Source organism: Neovison vison, chromosome 2, assembly GCF_020171115.1.
Source record: "Neovison vison isolate M4711 chromosome 2, ASM_NN_V1, whole genome shotgun sequence".
In the NCBI taxonomy this organism is placed as follows: Eukaryota; Metazoa; Chordata; class Mammalia; order Carnivora; family Mustelidae; genus Neogale; species Neogale vison.
Window position 1 is genome coordinate 216,702,903 of NC_058092.1, and position 15,806 is coordinate 216,718,708.

At 41.4% G+C, this 15,806-nt stretch overlaps 1 protein-coding gene across 4 annotated transcripts in view; it reads left to right on the forward strand.

The window, feature by feature from the left end:
- SORCS3 (sortilin related VPS10 domain containing receptor 3) overlaps nucleotides 1-15,806 on the forward strand; it is a 583,502-nt gene that overhangs the window by 556,984 nt on the left and 10,712 nt on the right. For all 4 annotated transcript variants that reach the window (XM_044240465.1, XM_044240466.1, XM_044240467.1 and 1 more), the window contains 3 exons: nucleotides 5,257-5,380; nucleotides 6,745-6,857; nucleotides 15,286-15,417. In XM_044240465.1, the coding sequence (XP_044096400.1) occupies nucleotides 5,257-5,380; nucleotides 6,745-6,857; nucleotides 15,286-15,417 (369 nt within the window). The remainder of the gene's footprint in view (nucleotides 1-5,256; nucleotides 5,381-6,744; nucleotides 6,858-15,285; nucleotides 15,418-15,806) is intronic.

Consider the following 15,806-nt stretch of genomic DNA (forward strand, 5'->3'; position numbering starts at 1 on the left):
GTAAGACATGGTTGTGTTCTGTATAGACAGATACAGACAAAACTGAGGATTCATTTGAGCTTAGATTTAGAGAAAAAAGAAAGAACTGGAAGGTGTGGGGGACACATAACAGGTGGCTTTGAATGGCATAAATGATGCTTTTTGTTTGAAGTTCATATTTATGATGGGGTGACAGAAGATAGAACCAGATTCATTGACAGTGATTCTTTAGACTTTTGAGGAGGTTTTGGATATGTCTGAGAGTGTGTGTGTGTGTGTGTGTGTGTGTGTGAAGGTTTGAGGGGATTTTTTTCCCTATGAATTTTCCAATTAATCCCATAGCCATAACACACATATAGATCCTCTTTTGCTTTACTCCATTTTGGTCTTTGTATATATTTCATGTTGTTTTACATAGTTCTAATCATAGTATATCTGTCACTATGTATCCTGCCTTTTCGACTTCATCTGGTAAATGCTTTTTTACATGATACTGTATAATCTGCTGAAGGCTTTAAGTAAGGCAAGCCTAGTGATTGCATAGTCTGTCCAATTTGGGAATGGCAGCTTTTATCAAGGTATACATTTAAATTGTGTAGGTTTTATAATGTTCAATATTAACTTGACTTACAGCGTCTGGGAAACTGGTGTAGGCTGCATCCAAAGATTTCCCTGAAGCTCCTTGTTCAATTAATCAAGTGGAACTCTCATAACTAAATAGTCACCCTGAGCTTTGTTGATATCTCTCTGGGTTCAGTGGATAATATGTGACCTGTTGCAGTAAGGGAGTTTGTGGGCAGGGATGTAACCCACAACCTAGGCAGGGAATGAGGTCTATTATTCCAGGGGGTCTTACCGTAGGCTAGCCCCACAGCTTGGACAAAGCACAGAGACAGAGAAGTCAATCAGCTGCCTGTTGGATTTGTCGAGCTCTGAAAGGCCAATTTGCTTGGATTAACAGAGGTCTGGCTTAATAAATGTGTCTGCTTGCCTAATAGATTTAGTAAATGAACCTTACAACACTTGATTTAATTTAGTATTACACCCTAGATATTGGTGGCCAATGAAGAATTCAGGAATCCTGTTGAGTGTTCCAGCTTTGCAAGGAAGGTGAAATCAGCCATGGTAGCGTATCAATTGATGAAAAACAAAGGCAATTTGGAAAACAAAATTAGCTCCTATCTCTTTCCTAGCATGGGATCCTATGGCCTGCCACCCGAGAACCGTGCGTTCCCATTCAGCACTATCTGGCATAACTCAGAGCCCTAACTGTCTGATCAGATGACACACTCCCTCTCACCATAGATGGCACCCCCTTTGTCTTACCGCCCTGTACCCTTGTTTGGCTCCTGAATCTCCTAGGGAAGAAGCCCAAGGGAGAGAAGAACAAATCTTCAGGGACAAGAAGAATTCCACTCCTCTCAAAAGAGATTTTTTTAAGGGTGCCTGGGTGGCTCATTGGTTAAGTGTCTGACTCTTGATTTCAGCTCAGGTCAGGATCTCAGAGTTGTGAGATCAAGCCCCGCACTGGGCTCTATGCTTAGTGGGGGTGTCTGCTTATGATTCTCTCTTTATCTCTTGCTCTGCCCCTCCCCACCCCACTCTCTCTCTTTCTTTCAAGTAAATAAATTAATTTTTTTTTTAAAAAAAGTGATGCCATTGCCTAGAAGAGTACCAACTACCCAAGTCTAAGGCTACAAAAGTGTGTAAAGAACGGGAGGCATATGGACCAGTGAGAGCTGAAGAAGATGTCATGGAATTTGTGAAGGTTTCATGAAAAGATAACGGTTAAGGGAGAAAAACGCCTGGTAGTGAGAGGTGTGACGATGACAGCAGGGATGGCAGGAAACCAAAATGGAATATAGTCATGGTCAGAGTCATTCATGGAATCAGGAAAAATGAAATCACATTGATTATTTCTTTCATGTTTCTGTCCCAACATTTTATTATGGAAAACTTCAAACATACACTAAAGTTGAAATAATTTTACAGTGAACATCTATATACGACCTGTAGTCTGCCATTAACCTTTATTATTTTTGTTTTATCACGTCTGGTTATCTGTCCTTCTGTCTATCCATCAGTTAATCTTAATTTTTTCACTCACTTCAAATTTTAGACACCAGTATACTTGGCGCTAAATGCTTCAGCTTGCAAATCATTAACTAGGGTTCAGTATTTCCTATCACTTTTTTCCCCATGGTGGTATCAGTGATTAAATGCATACATCTGAAGTGTGCACTTTTTGAGTTTTGACAAAAGCATTCACGTGTAACACAAACTCTTGTCAAAATGTCTATACCAAAATAAACACTATCACTCCAGAAAGTTCCCTCATTGCCTTTCTCAGTCAACACTCACCCCCAAGCCTCAAAATCAACCACTCCTTTTTTTTCTATCTTAGATTAGATTTGCCTGTTCTAGAACTTCATATATAAAATCATACCATATGAATTCTTTCATGTAAGCCTTCTTTCAGTTCTTATAGTTTGGGGATTTATCCATATACATACTGTTGTATATATCATTTTTTTTAACTTTATGTTCATTGTACGGATATACTATTCTTTTTCCTGTTAATGAATTCCTGGGCTATTTCCAGTTTGGGGCTATTATGAATAAGCTTCCATGAACATTTGTGTTTGTTTGTGGACATATATTTTCTTTTCTCTCAACTAAATTCTCAAGACTGCAATTGCTAAGTCATAAAATATAAGATAGTACTTTTTGGGGAAAAATTATTGCAATTTCTTGTAAAACTAAACTTCTCCCTAAGTTTATATCCCACCAAAAAAAGTATGAGAGCTCTAGTTGCTCTGCATACTTAGTCATATTTTATATTATCATTTTTAAAGAAAATTTAGCTATTCTGTTGGGTATATAGTAGCATCTCATTTTTATTCCAAAGAATATGACTAGGTAGTGAAGCAAACGAAGGTCTCCTAACAGCTAAGATTGAATGGATTGACTAGTGGAGACTAGAAAGTTTGCCATAAGACATTCATCAATCCTGTATATTCTGATTGCTGAATAAAGTGCTCAAAGATTTTCCAACCCAGACCTTTCATTTAACGGATAAAGAACTGAGGCTCAAAATGGTAACTAACTTTGCCAAATAAATAGCAACTAAATAAAGCTAGAATTTCAAGTCTTTGTTCTTATTACACTAGAAATGGCAACTCTGTGTTATGCATTATTTCATTGCCATGGCCAACATTGGTATGCTGAACCCAACTTGACTTTAGCTTCTTTCTCGACCCAGGACACTAAATAGCCACTCTCAGCTCATGGAAGTTGATATACATCATAGAACCTATTTGCAACTCATTCATTATTTAATTTAGAAGGCCACACCCTTGTGTGTACTGTCATTGAGCCTTAAGAATACTTGAACTGGGGTCTGCTCTTAGTTAAATGAAAGAATGTTTCTCTTTCTTTCTTTCTTTCTTTTTTCCAAAACTTTATTTAAAGTTCCTGTTAGTTAACATGTAGTATAATAATGATTTTAGGAGTACAACTTACTGATTCATCCCTTACATATAACACTCAGTGCTCAACACAAATACCTTCCTTTCTGTACTCACATCTTTCTTTAATATAGCAAACAAAGAAGAAGGTATGTCACATGCCGCAATGTCTCTCCTCTTGCCCAACTCCAGTTGTCAGCCTGATCAAAAAAAAAAAAAAAAGGAACTACAGAATTTTATTTTATTTTTAAATTCCAGTTAGTTAACATACAATGTAATATTAGTGTCAGGTGTACAATACAGTGATTCAGCACTTCCATCCATCATCCATTGTTCATCACAGCTAGTGCCTGCCTTCATCCCCATCACCTGTTTCACCCAACCCTCCTGCCACCCCTTACTCCCTACCTACTCCCTTCAGGTAACCATCAGCTTCTTCTCTGTAGTTAAGAGTCTGTCTTTGTTTGCCCCCCTCACTCTTTCTTCTCCTCTTTCTTCATTTGCTTTGTTTCTTAAATTCCACATATGAATGAAATCACACGTATTTGTCTTTCTCTGACTGACTTATTTCTTTTGGCATAATACTTGTAGTGCGACGGTAGCCTGTCTGACTCCAGAATTTTAAAGAAGAAATCAAATTATGTTTCAGAGGCCCAGTTGGAAATTCTGAGCTGGAAAGCAATTTTAGTCTTGCAGCAGGGACGCTGTCTGAGAGCCACATCTGTGAGTCTCTGCAGGGCTCTGACACATACCTAGACCATGTTCAGTCAGGAGAGCCTGAGTATGCTGTGTAAGGGCTGGCCCACATGCACCCCCTTCAGGAACTGCTCTCTGCTTCCCCAACTGGCTGCCTTCTTGGTCTCTGTCCCATGGCTATCCTGACATACAAAGAGGAGAGGGAGTCTGCTCACCTGTGCTTGTGACATCTCTTTGAGAGCTGCCTCAGAGCAGCTTCCTACTACTGGGTTGTACCTTGCCAAACAGCAGGAACTTGGAAGGATGCAGGCCTTAAGATGACCACTGAATAATGACTCTTCAACCTCAGGATCTGCATTCTTCTCTCCCAGAAGCACCTACTTTCATCAAGTTCCAAATTCTCAGGAAAGTAATAGCTTCTGTTTCTGTCTATCATTGGAAAACCTGTATATGTTGTGATCAGGGAAATAAAGCAGAAAAAAGAAAAAAGGAATTCAAATGGTCACAGATGTGTATGTTTATTATTTTCCAACCTGTTTAAAATGTTAGAAATGCTTTGCAGTGGAAAACACAGATATAATAAAATGTTAGTGATTGGACCATGCATCCAACTAACATGTGTATTCTACTACACAAAAGTAATATGCCAATGATGGGTGATATAAAAGTAAATAAAATGTGACCACCTCTCTGAAAGGTCTTACACCCCAGTGGAATACAGGAGGAAATGCAAGTGACACAGAATATTGGAGGAGAAGAGAAATAAATGATCTATTCCCAGAGCCAGCCGAAATAGGTTAAAAATGTTGCTTCTACTTTGCCCCAGGAGAAGGAAGAGGGTGACATGCAAAATCCAGAGTGTCCAAACTTATCTTCATCTTTCGGGATTACACTTTACAGTGTATTTTAAGGATATTACTGTTCTTCCTGGATACTGGGTATAATCACAGTTTTTGGAAGCTACAAAAAGTCATTTTCTCTTTTCTTGTTTCAAGTTAGGATCCCTTGGGGACACAAAAATACCATGCAGATTTGTGACAGTCTGAGATTTGTAAGAAAGGAAGAAAATTTGATATCCCACAGAGGACTAAATGGGTATCTTTCCTTCTTTTAGCCTCTCATCACCTTGGACAGCAGCATTTCCTTCACATTCCTGGCCGAAGGCACCAACACCATCACTGTCCAGGTAGCTGCTGGAAATGCCCTTATCCAGGACACAAAAGACATTGCTGTGCATGGTAAGCCCTGAAAATTGTTCTGTGTTGCCCCCTCCTGTCCAATCAATGCCATCTGCCTACCCTTAGGGCAACCCCAACTGCTTTGAAAATTCCCCACACCAGGGGGAAATTATGTAGGTCAACAAGGGATTTCTAAACATATCTTCTACCTTGTTCCTGAATAGACACTGAGGCTGCAAGAGAAACTGGCACAGATGGGCATAGACAAGCATCTATTATTCCCTAAGATGATCCTGATGGGGCTCTCATTAGACAAGCACATATCGTAAGTTGAAGGATGCTAAACTAGAAAGACTGTCATAGAGGCAGCTAGATCTGATGTCCTGCTGAGGTATCTACAACATGTGTGCAGCCCCAACCCTTTGTGACCATGGGGACCAGTGATTTCAAAAGAGGAGTCATGGTTCCCTATCCTTGCAGAACTCATAGCTAAGTTACTGAGATGAAGTCCATATAACCAATTGTTGAAAAATTCTAAATCCTTGGCTGCAAAGGCTCAAGAATAAGGCCAGGATGGGAAGGTAGAACTAGAAAAAAGAGTGGATAATAAGGCTAACTTCCTGTTCTCAATCCTGGAAAACCATTCCTAATTATTAAATCTATTTTAAATCAAGTTTTGCTTTCAACACCATCTAACACAACCTCCCCCAGGCCCCTAAAGCTTGCTACTATACCTGGGGCTTTCTAAAAAGTCCTCTGACTCAGAACATACTTCTTCAGCCTCCGTTCAGGTGAGCACCTTTTCCTACATCTCTGCCAATTTGATACTCTCTCATCAGGTACCTGGAGGACTTTTTTAAGCAAGCATTTTTACTAAAGTGTAAATTTAATGCAGAAGAGTACACACATAACACGTGTTTAGTTTCATGACTTCCCACAAATTAAACAGACCTGTGGACCCACCAACTGGGTCAAGAAACTGAACATTACCCACACTCTACACACAGGATTTTGATCTAGTCCCTTGAGATGGTTTCTAGGAGGAAGGTCAGAGGAACTAAGGGGAAGATACTTGGCAAGGCCTGATTCCAACCAAGCCCAGCTTGTTAATGCTTTATCATCGGCTCTGCACAATAACGCCAAAATAGTAAATACTTTCTTCTTCTGGGGTTCATAATTACCTTTCATTTCAAATAATTTTCTTTTACCAGAAGAAGGGCTTAAGATGCTAGGAATCCTACATGGTAGGAGCATAAATCCCCTTGCAGTCACCAAGCCCCACCTTCTTTCAGAAGCCAATAAAAAGGAATTATAGCTGAGGCCTCATGGAAGAGTGGACGATTTCCCTAAAGCACAGTGATTACAGCATCCGCTAGTCTGCCATCCCTCTCTCAGCCCTACTCACACACCTTCTGTCCTTGCAGAATATTTCCAGTCCCAACTATTGTCATTCTCTCCAAACTTGGACTACCACAACCCTGACATTCCTGAGTGGAGACAAGATATTGGCAATGTCATCAAGAGAGCTCTGGTTAAAGTAAGTTGGCTTTATCTCTGCTTACATGTTAGTGTGTAAAGGAAAGAACCCAATGATCTGGTCCAGACTAAATTTTCATGGGTTAAAACCACCATTCTACAGTTACATAAGGATTCTCTCTCTGTTGAGAGAGATAGGAATGAGGAGGGCAAGGGAAGATGGAGGGAAGGAGGGGTGGGGGAGAGACAGAGAGATAGACAGGAGGAGGGGTTTGGCCCTGTCTTTATACCGAATTTTCCTAAGACAAGAGATGGACCTCTTTAATGAACTAATGGAGGGAGCACTCATTGAGTCTATACAGATCTCATTCACTAGGCTTGTTCTTTGCCCACCAAGGGGGTTTCTTAACCAGGTATTCAGACTCACAAGACTATTGGCTTGCTGTGAGTGTATAGCCAGTGGCTATACATGACAATCCAAAGGCTGCAGGCCAGAAAACAGAACATGCCATCAGGGTAGTAGAGTTCTAGAGTTAACTCAAGGTCAGATTGGCCTTAGAGAGCTTTGGAAGGGTTTTGTTAATGCATTGCTTAGAACAAAGTGCTAGAACATAATGACAAATGCAACATGGGTTTTTCAAATGTAGAACTAAGTCTAACATGTGACTAGTTCTATGAAGGAGGCATGGCCAGCATTTCAAAAGAGCCTGGAGAAAAGTATAATTCACTCTATCCAGGGAAAAGCAGGCTTAGCACATTATTTGTGATTTGTTAAATACTTGTGAGCTGTTAGGATGGTTTTTGCAGGGAATACTTGAGCTCGGTTTTATTTATTTATTTATTTATTTATTACGTTATGTTAGTCCCCATACAGTACATTATTAGTCTTTGATGCAGTGTTCCATGATTCATTGTTTGTGAATAACACCCAGTGCTCCTTGCAATATGTGCCCTCCTTAATACCCATTACCAGGCTCACCCATCCTCCCCCCCTCTTCTCTAAAACTCCCAGTTTGTTTCTGGGAGTCCACAGCCTCTCATGGTTTGTCTCCCCCTCTGATTTCCCCCTCTTCATTTTTCCCTTCCTTCTCCTAATGTCCTCCATGCTATTCCTTATATTCCCCCAAAAGTGAAATCGTATGATAATCAATGTTCTCTGCTTGACTTATTTCACTTAGCATAATCTCCAGTCCCATCCATGTTTATGCAAATGGTGGGTACTCATCCTTTCTGATGACTGCGTAATATTCCATTGTGTATATAGAATACATCCATTCTTTATCCATTCATCTGTTGAAGGACATCTTGACTACTTCCACAGTTTGGCTATTGTGGACATTTCTGCTGGAGCATTGGGGTGCAGGTTTGCTTTTCACTACATATGTATCTTTGGGGTAAATGCCCAGCAGCGCAATTTCTGGGTCATAGGGTAGCTCTATTTTTAATTTTTTTTAAAGATTCTATTTATTTATTTGACAGAGAGAGACCACAAGTAGGCAGAGAGGCAGGCAGAGAGAGAGGAGGAAGCAGGCTCCCTGCTGAACAGAGAGCCCGATGCAGGACTCGATCCCAGGACCCGGAGATCACGACCCGAGCCGAAGGCAGCGGCTTAACCCGCTGAGCCACCCAGGTGCCCTATTTTTGATTTTTTGAGGAACCTCCACTGTTTTCCAAAGTGGCTGTACCAACTTGCATTTCCAAAAACAGTGTAAGAGGGTTCCCCTTTCTCCCCAGCCTCTCCAACACTTGTTGTTTCTTGCCTTGTCAATTTTTGCCATTCTAACTGGTATAAAGGGGTATCTCAATGTTGTTTTGATTTGAATTTCCCTGATGGCTAACAAGGATGAACATTTTTTTCATGTTTCTGTTAGCCATTTGTATGTCTTCTTTGGAGAAGTGTCTGTTCACATCCTTTGCCCATTTTTTAAAACTTGATTATTTGTTTTTTGGGTGTTGGGTTTGAGAAGTTCTTTATAAATCTTGGATTTCAGCCCTTTGTCTGTAGTGTCATTTGAAAATATCTTCTGTCATTCTGTGGGTTGCCTCTTTGTTTTGTTGACTGTTTCCTTTGCTGTGCAGAAGCTTTCTATCTTGATGAAATTCATATTCACTTTTGTTTCCCTTGCCTTTGGAGACATGTCTTGAAAGAAGTTGCTGTGGCCGATGTCAAAGAGGTTACTGCCTATGTTCTCCTCTGGGATTTTGATGGATTCCTGTCTCACATTGAGGTCTCTCATCCATTTAGTTTATCTTTGTGTTTGATGTAAGAGAATGGTCAAGTTTTATTCTTCTGTATATAGCTGTCCAATTTTCCCAGAACCACTTACTGAAGAGACAATCATTTTTCCATTTGATATTTTTTCCTGATTTGTAGAAGATTATTTGACCATAGAGTTGAGGATCCATATCTGGACTCTCTTTTCTGTTCCATTGGTCTGTGTGTCTGTTTTTGTGCCAGTACCGTGCTGTCTTGGTGATCACAGCTTTGAAATATAGCTTGAAATCAGGCCACATGATGCCTCCAGCTTTGGTTTTGTTTTTTTTTTTTTCAACATTTTCTTGGTCATTTGAGGTCTTTTCTGATTCCATAAAAATTTTAGGATTGTTTGTTCCAGCACTTTGAAAAATGCCACTGGTATTTTGATCAGGATAGTATTGAATGTATAGATTGCTCTAGGCAGCAAAGACATTTTAACAATGTTTATCTTTCTGATCCATGAACATGGAATGTTTTTCCATCTTTTTGTGTCTTCTTCAATTTCTTTCTTGAGTTTTCTATAGTTTCTAAGGTATAGATCCTTTTCCTCTTTGGTTAGGTTTATGCCAAGGTATCTTATGGTTTTTTGGTGCTATTATAAATTGAATCAATTCTCTTATTTCTTTTCATACAGTTTCATTGTTAGTGTATAAGAAAACAACTGATTTCCGTGCATTAATTTTACATTCTGCCACATTACTGAATTGCTGTATGAGTTCTAGTAATTTGGAGGTGGAGTATTTTGGGTTTTCCACATACGTATTGTGTCATCTGAGAAAAGAGGGAGAGTTTGTCTTCTTCTTTGCCAGTTTGAATATATTTTATTTCTTTTTCTTGTCTAATTGCTGCTTCTAGGATTTCTACCACTTGTTGAACAAAAGTGGCAAGATTGGGCATACTTGTCATGTCCCTGATCTTAAAAGGAAGGCTCTCAGCTTTTCCCCATTGAGAATGATATTTGCTGTGGGATTTTCATGGATGTTTTTCATGAAATTGAGGAATGTTTCCTTTATCCCTACACATTAAAGAGGTTTTTTTTTTAAGATTTTATTTATTTATTTGACAGAGAAAGATTACAAGTAGGCAGAGAGGCAGGCAGAGAGAGAGGAGGAAGCAGGCTCCCTGCCGAGCAGAGAGCCGGATGCGGGACTCGATCCCAGGACCCTGAGATCATGACCTGAGCCGAAGGCAGCGGCTTAACCCACTGAGCCACCCAGGCGCCCACATTAAAGAGTTTTAATCAGGAAAGGATGCTGTATTTTCTTAAATGTTTTTTTCTGCATCAATTGAAAGAACCATGTGGTTCTTCTCTTTTCTTTATTAATGTGTTCTCTCACATTGATTGATTTGCAAATGTTGAACCAGCCTTGCATTCCCAGTATAAATCCCACCTGGTCATGCTGGATAATCTTTTAATATACTATTGGATCCTACTAGCTACGGTCTTCCTGAGAATTTTGGCATCCATATTCATCAGGGATATAGGTCTGAAATTCCCCTTTTTGAAAGGGTCTTTTCCTGTTTGGAATCAAGGTAATGCTGGCCTCATAGAAAGAGTCTGGAAATATTCCTTCTGTTTCTCTTTTTTAAAACAGCTTCAAGAGAATAGGTATTATTTATTCTTTGAATTTTTGGTAGTATTCCTGAGGGAATCAGTCAGGTCCTGGCCTCCTTGTGATCGTTCTTTTCTATCAGGTTGTCTTCTAGAGCACTAATTTGTTCTTCTGCCTCATTTACTCTAGCTGTTAGAGTATCTAGATTAGATCGGATCTCACTGATAGCATTTTTAAGTTCTGCCAGATCAGCTCTCAGTTCTGCCCTTGGAGAATCTATGTTGCCATTAATGGTTTTCTCCAGCCTAGCTATTGGCTGCATAACTGTTACCCTGAAGTTTATTTCTGACATCTCGCTTCAATCCATACACATTAGTTCTGTGGCAGAGGTCATAATCTCTGAATTTTTCCTGTGTTGGGTGTTCCTCCTCTTTGTCATTCTGTTGAGGGGGCATTGAGGGAATGTACAGAGTCCAAACTATTGACTACTACCCAAGCAAGATGTGCTTGTTTTATGGGGACCTTCGGGTTGGCGGCCTCTTGTTCTTCCAGCCTGTCTTCTGTGGGATGGTCCTGCCATGCTGTTACTCAGGCAACCCTTTTTGGGCAGAGTTGCCCTACCTCCTGTGTGGGAGATGGGCTCAGTGAAAACCAGTTTGGGGGGATTTTGTTCTCTGGTGGCTTTCTCTGGCTGGCAGCTTTCTGCATCACTTCCAAGAGTCAGAGCAGAAGTGATAGTACCCAAACTTCTGTCTCAGAACAGAGAAATCACAGTTTGTTCTCCAGAAAGACCTTCCAGGTCACACTGACTTTGTTTTTGTCTGTGCTGGTAAAAAAACACAGCGTCCTGGGTTGTGTGCCCCACAGCAACTTTCCCAGCCCTTGCTTCTAGGTCCAAGTACGTCTCTGCCCTTTGTGCTTCCAAAACCGCCAGATGTCCCCAGGCCAGACACATGCCCCCACAGCTCCAGGATTCAGCCTGGGGGGCTGTCCTAAAGTCCTTTGCCTGCCACTGCTGGTCTTCAAGTCTGTGCCTGGTCTGCAGCATGGTACACTTTTACACTCCTGTGTTATTCCATCTTCCCCGTGCCAGCACTTATGACAGCTCCCTTCCCCTTCTGTTTGTCTTCCAGTATCTGTCCACAGAATTACGGCTCTCTGCTTCACACCTCAAAACCAACCATCGGAGATATTCTGTTTGTAGAGATCCAGATATATCTTCTTATATCTCAGGCTGATTGGTGGGTGTTCAGAGTGGTCTAATAGATATCCAGCTCAATTCATGGAACTCATTGAAATAGGGTCCCCTACTCTCCACCATCTTGCCCTCCTCCCTTGGAGCTCAGTTGTAAAGGATACATATGGTTAACAGAAAGGTTATGGTGTCATTCAGGTAGAAGGAACAGTATGCACAAAGCCATGGACTATTGAAAAAGTACAGCATATTGGGGAAATGGCAGAGTTTAGTGTACCCAGTCTACAAGTTGTAAGGCCATTGTAGCTAGACTTGAGCTAGCATGGTTAGGGCAGCTCAAGAAGTATCAGAGAAGCCTGCAGGGGTCCAACAGATACCCAGTGGGCACAGGAAGTTGGAAAAACTCTTTCTTCTTCAAGCAAAAACTGCTGACAATAGATTTATATTCAGACACCCATTCTGGTAACAGTACAGAGGATGGGCTGTAGGAGAGAGAAGTGAATAGGTGGGGGAGAAATTTCACAAAAGACGACCAGTTAAAACACTATTGCAGTTCTCTAGACCAGAGGTAACAAAATCTTGATGAGGAAGGATTCAAAGGTTACTTGAGAAATTGAACAGTAGAATTGGTGACTAATAGTATGTAGTGGGAATAAGAGGAAGAGAATCTTTCTGATTCCAGAGCAGGGAGGAGATGATCTTGTCCTTAGTTGGACTATGTCAGAGAAACATGCTTGAGGAGCAGTAATGGTGTGATTGATTGATTGATTGCTTGATTTGAGAGAGAGAGAGAGAGAGCAAGCATGTGGTGGGGGGAGGTGCAGAGGGAGAGGGACAAGCAGACTTCCCACTGAGCACAGAGCCTGACATGGGGCTCCATCTCATGACCCTGAGATCATGACCTGAGCTGAAATCCAGAGTTGGACGTTTAACTGACTAAGGCACCCAGGTGCCCCCAATTATGTGATTTTTTTAAAGTGAGTTTGGAACACATGAGGAACAGTGGGGTGAAAATAACCAGGGGAATTGAAAATATGGATCTGAAGGTCAAGTGGCTGTACCCTGACTAAAGGCAGAGATGTGGGAGCTGTAAGTATGGAGGTGATTAGACCCCCCCAGGAGGTGGGGGGCAGGGCACACGTGAATGCTGATGCTCCCTAAGGCAGAGGGGGATGAGCCAGGGAAGGACTTCAAGAGGGAACTGACAAAAAGGAAAAAGAAGAAGGAAAAGAGAATGATTCAAGAGAGCATTCCAGTAGGACATTGTCTACTGGATGATCTTCATCTTAAATCTTTTTACAAAAAGATTATTCATAGAAAGGGATGGAAATGTGACTGCTCATGCATCCCTGTGACTGTGAAACATCCAGAATTGTGTGTATTTTGCATGATTGTGCTTATTAAACCATACTAGCTTTTTAATAAATAACTTAGTAATTGTAATAATTATACTAATAAATAATAATCAGCCATGTCAGTTGATTCCTGGGCCTTAAATCTCACGAGGACCTGTCCATTAAATATCGGATGGGATTAAGTGACTCTAGACACATAGCCCCAGAGTCTCCCCAAGGTTACTAACTGATTGACACCCACCGCCCCGGCCACCGAGACCACTGTTCCCTGGGACGAACGGTCAGTGCAGCAATGGCACTCACAGGCTTACCCTCTCTACTCCATTGGGTGATTATCTGTGCTTTTCCCTTTGGAATGGTCTCCAAAGACTTACTTCCCCTGGTTGGTTAGGATGAGGGATGAGACCTTTTTGCCCCATAGACTTGAGCACAAAAACTTCCAGCTATTTGGGATCATGCCCTCTAGCAGGAAACCAAGGCATTTGGCAAAGCCAGTTCTAAGGGATCCTCTGTGTTTGTTGGACTTTTCAGGTCTGAATGTTACTTATTAGTTTCCTGCAAGTTGGTATTCTCACTGTTACCACATCCCTGAGAATGAACTCCAATCTGTGAGCCTCTTCCCGAGTAGGAAACAGAGCTGAGCCAATGCGAAACAGCCCCTCCATTTCTATTCAATCCAGCAACTCTTTACTGGGTCTCTACTCTGTGCAAGCATCTTCAGAACAGTGATCTATCCACAAAGACCCCCAGGAATGTTTGAGTAAACATTCATAGGAACCTTTCAGAGAAAAGATTATATCAGCCAGATACATTCATGTCACAGTCAAAATGATCGAAGTCCTTGAAGTGTGGTAGACATGGTATCTGGAAGTGCTTGGCATGAGAGGCTAACTTGGAGGAGGTCACTGCAAGTGGTGATAGTCAGGGGAGACTCCTTGGAGGAGGCAAAGTTTTTGTTTTTGTTTTTGTTTTTGCCAAATCAGAAACTACCCTATTTGAGTTGGCACAAGAAGAGGATGTGTTCAGGAGACACTTAGGGAAGAATAACCATACTCTAAAGCAGGCAGTGGGTAACTCAGCGTTTTGTTTGCTTTAGGAATTTACCTCCAGACAGAAGCTTCCTTTAAGTTTTTATCAAAAAGCAATATAATCCTTTTACTAAAAGCTCAGGCATAGGAAAAAACTCACTCATAATCTCAGCATCTTAACACAACTTTTAGTATTTTATTTTGCTTTTTTACGCTTATACATTTCTATTTTTATAGGGCTGTAACCAAAGAAATGTAAGGAAATAGATCAGAATGCAGTGATCATAAGTGTTTTTCCATGTTGGCTGACTGTACTAATTATCATCACAATGGTAAAATAGCATTCTATCTGGTGGGTGATCACCCCATTATTTACTTAAGTTTTTGCATATTTGAGTTTTCCCCATTTATTTGTTATTATAAATAATGTTTTTCTTCCTGTTTGTGGCTTTTTCTATATTTTGGATCATTTCCTTAGGGCAAACACTCCGAGTTACAGTTACTGAATAGGTCTGAATATTTTTATGGCCTTAAAGTAAGTCTTTGGAAAACAAACTGGCAATGTGCATTGATTTTCCGTGCTGCCAGCCACAAATGAGAGAGCTCTTAACTGAAGCCTCCCCAATATCAGCGATTTTAACTTAATACAAAAATCCTGCTTTAGTAAGTGAAAATTGTGCTGCTTGTCTTGTTCTTTTTAAAATTTGCATTTCCCCATGTTTGCTTATAACCTCCTATTCCTTGCTTGCAGCCGGTATGTTCATGTTTTACCAGAAGCTCTAGCTCTCTCTGTGCAGAAAAAAAAAAAGAAAAATATGGGAGGAGCTTTAGCCAGTGTTCCCAGCAAACAATATTTTAAAAACCGCTATAGTATTTTAGTTTTGGTAAAAAAAAGTGTGTAAGAGCCAGAGGAGGTAGTGAGACTAATCATGGCACCTCTAATGGGAAACAGAAAGGAAGCCTGGATCTATCCTGGGCTCTGTGTCTCCCATGTCGGGTAAGGCGGCACACACCTGAGCCTTGTACGTGGGTGTATTCCGCTCCTTGTGATGGACTCCGGGAGGCTGGCTTGTCCACAGCCTCACTCTGTGGTCTCTGCAGGTAACCGGTGTCCCAGAAGACCAGATCCTGGTGGCTGTGTTCCCTGGGCTCCCCACTTCAGCAGAGCTCTTCATCCTTCCCCCCAAGAACTTGACGGAGAGAAGGAAAGGCAATGAAGAGGACCTGGAACAAGTAAGTGAGAGAATGCGTGGCTGGGGTACTGCGTGCTTCTACCTCCCAGTCAAAGGGCACACAACCTCATCTCCAGCCACAAAGGGAAGGGAGATTTTTCCCATTGGCCCAGTGGCCTGTCCATCTTCTGGAACCTGGGGCTGTGAGGAACTGCAGGCTTGCCCAGAAGGTGCCCAGGTGCACACAGACTAGAGCATTTGGCACACAAGAAGGGAAGGCATTCCAGCAGTTGGCATTCCTGCAACTTCCTCAGGTCTTCTGCCCAGTGACCTGCCCCTCCCCCCGGGGATGGAGGGGGGTGGACACTGGAGAGAGAGGGAGGGATTTGAGTGTCCCTGTCTATATCTGGGAAAATAGGCTTCTTGTCCTTAAAGATCCTGGTCAACCTA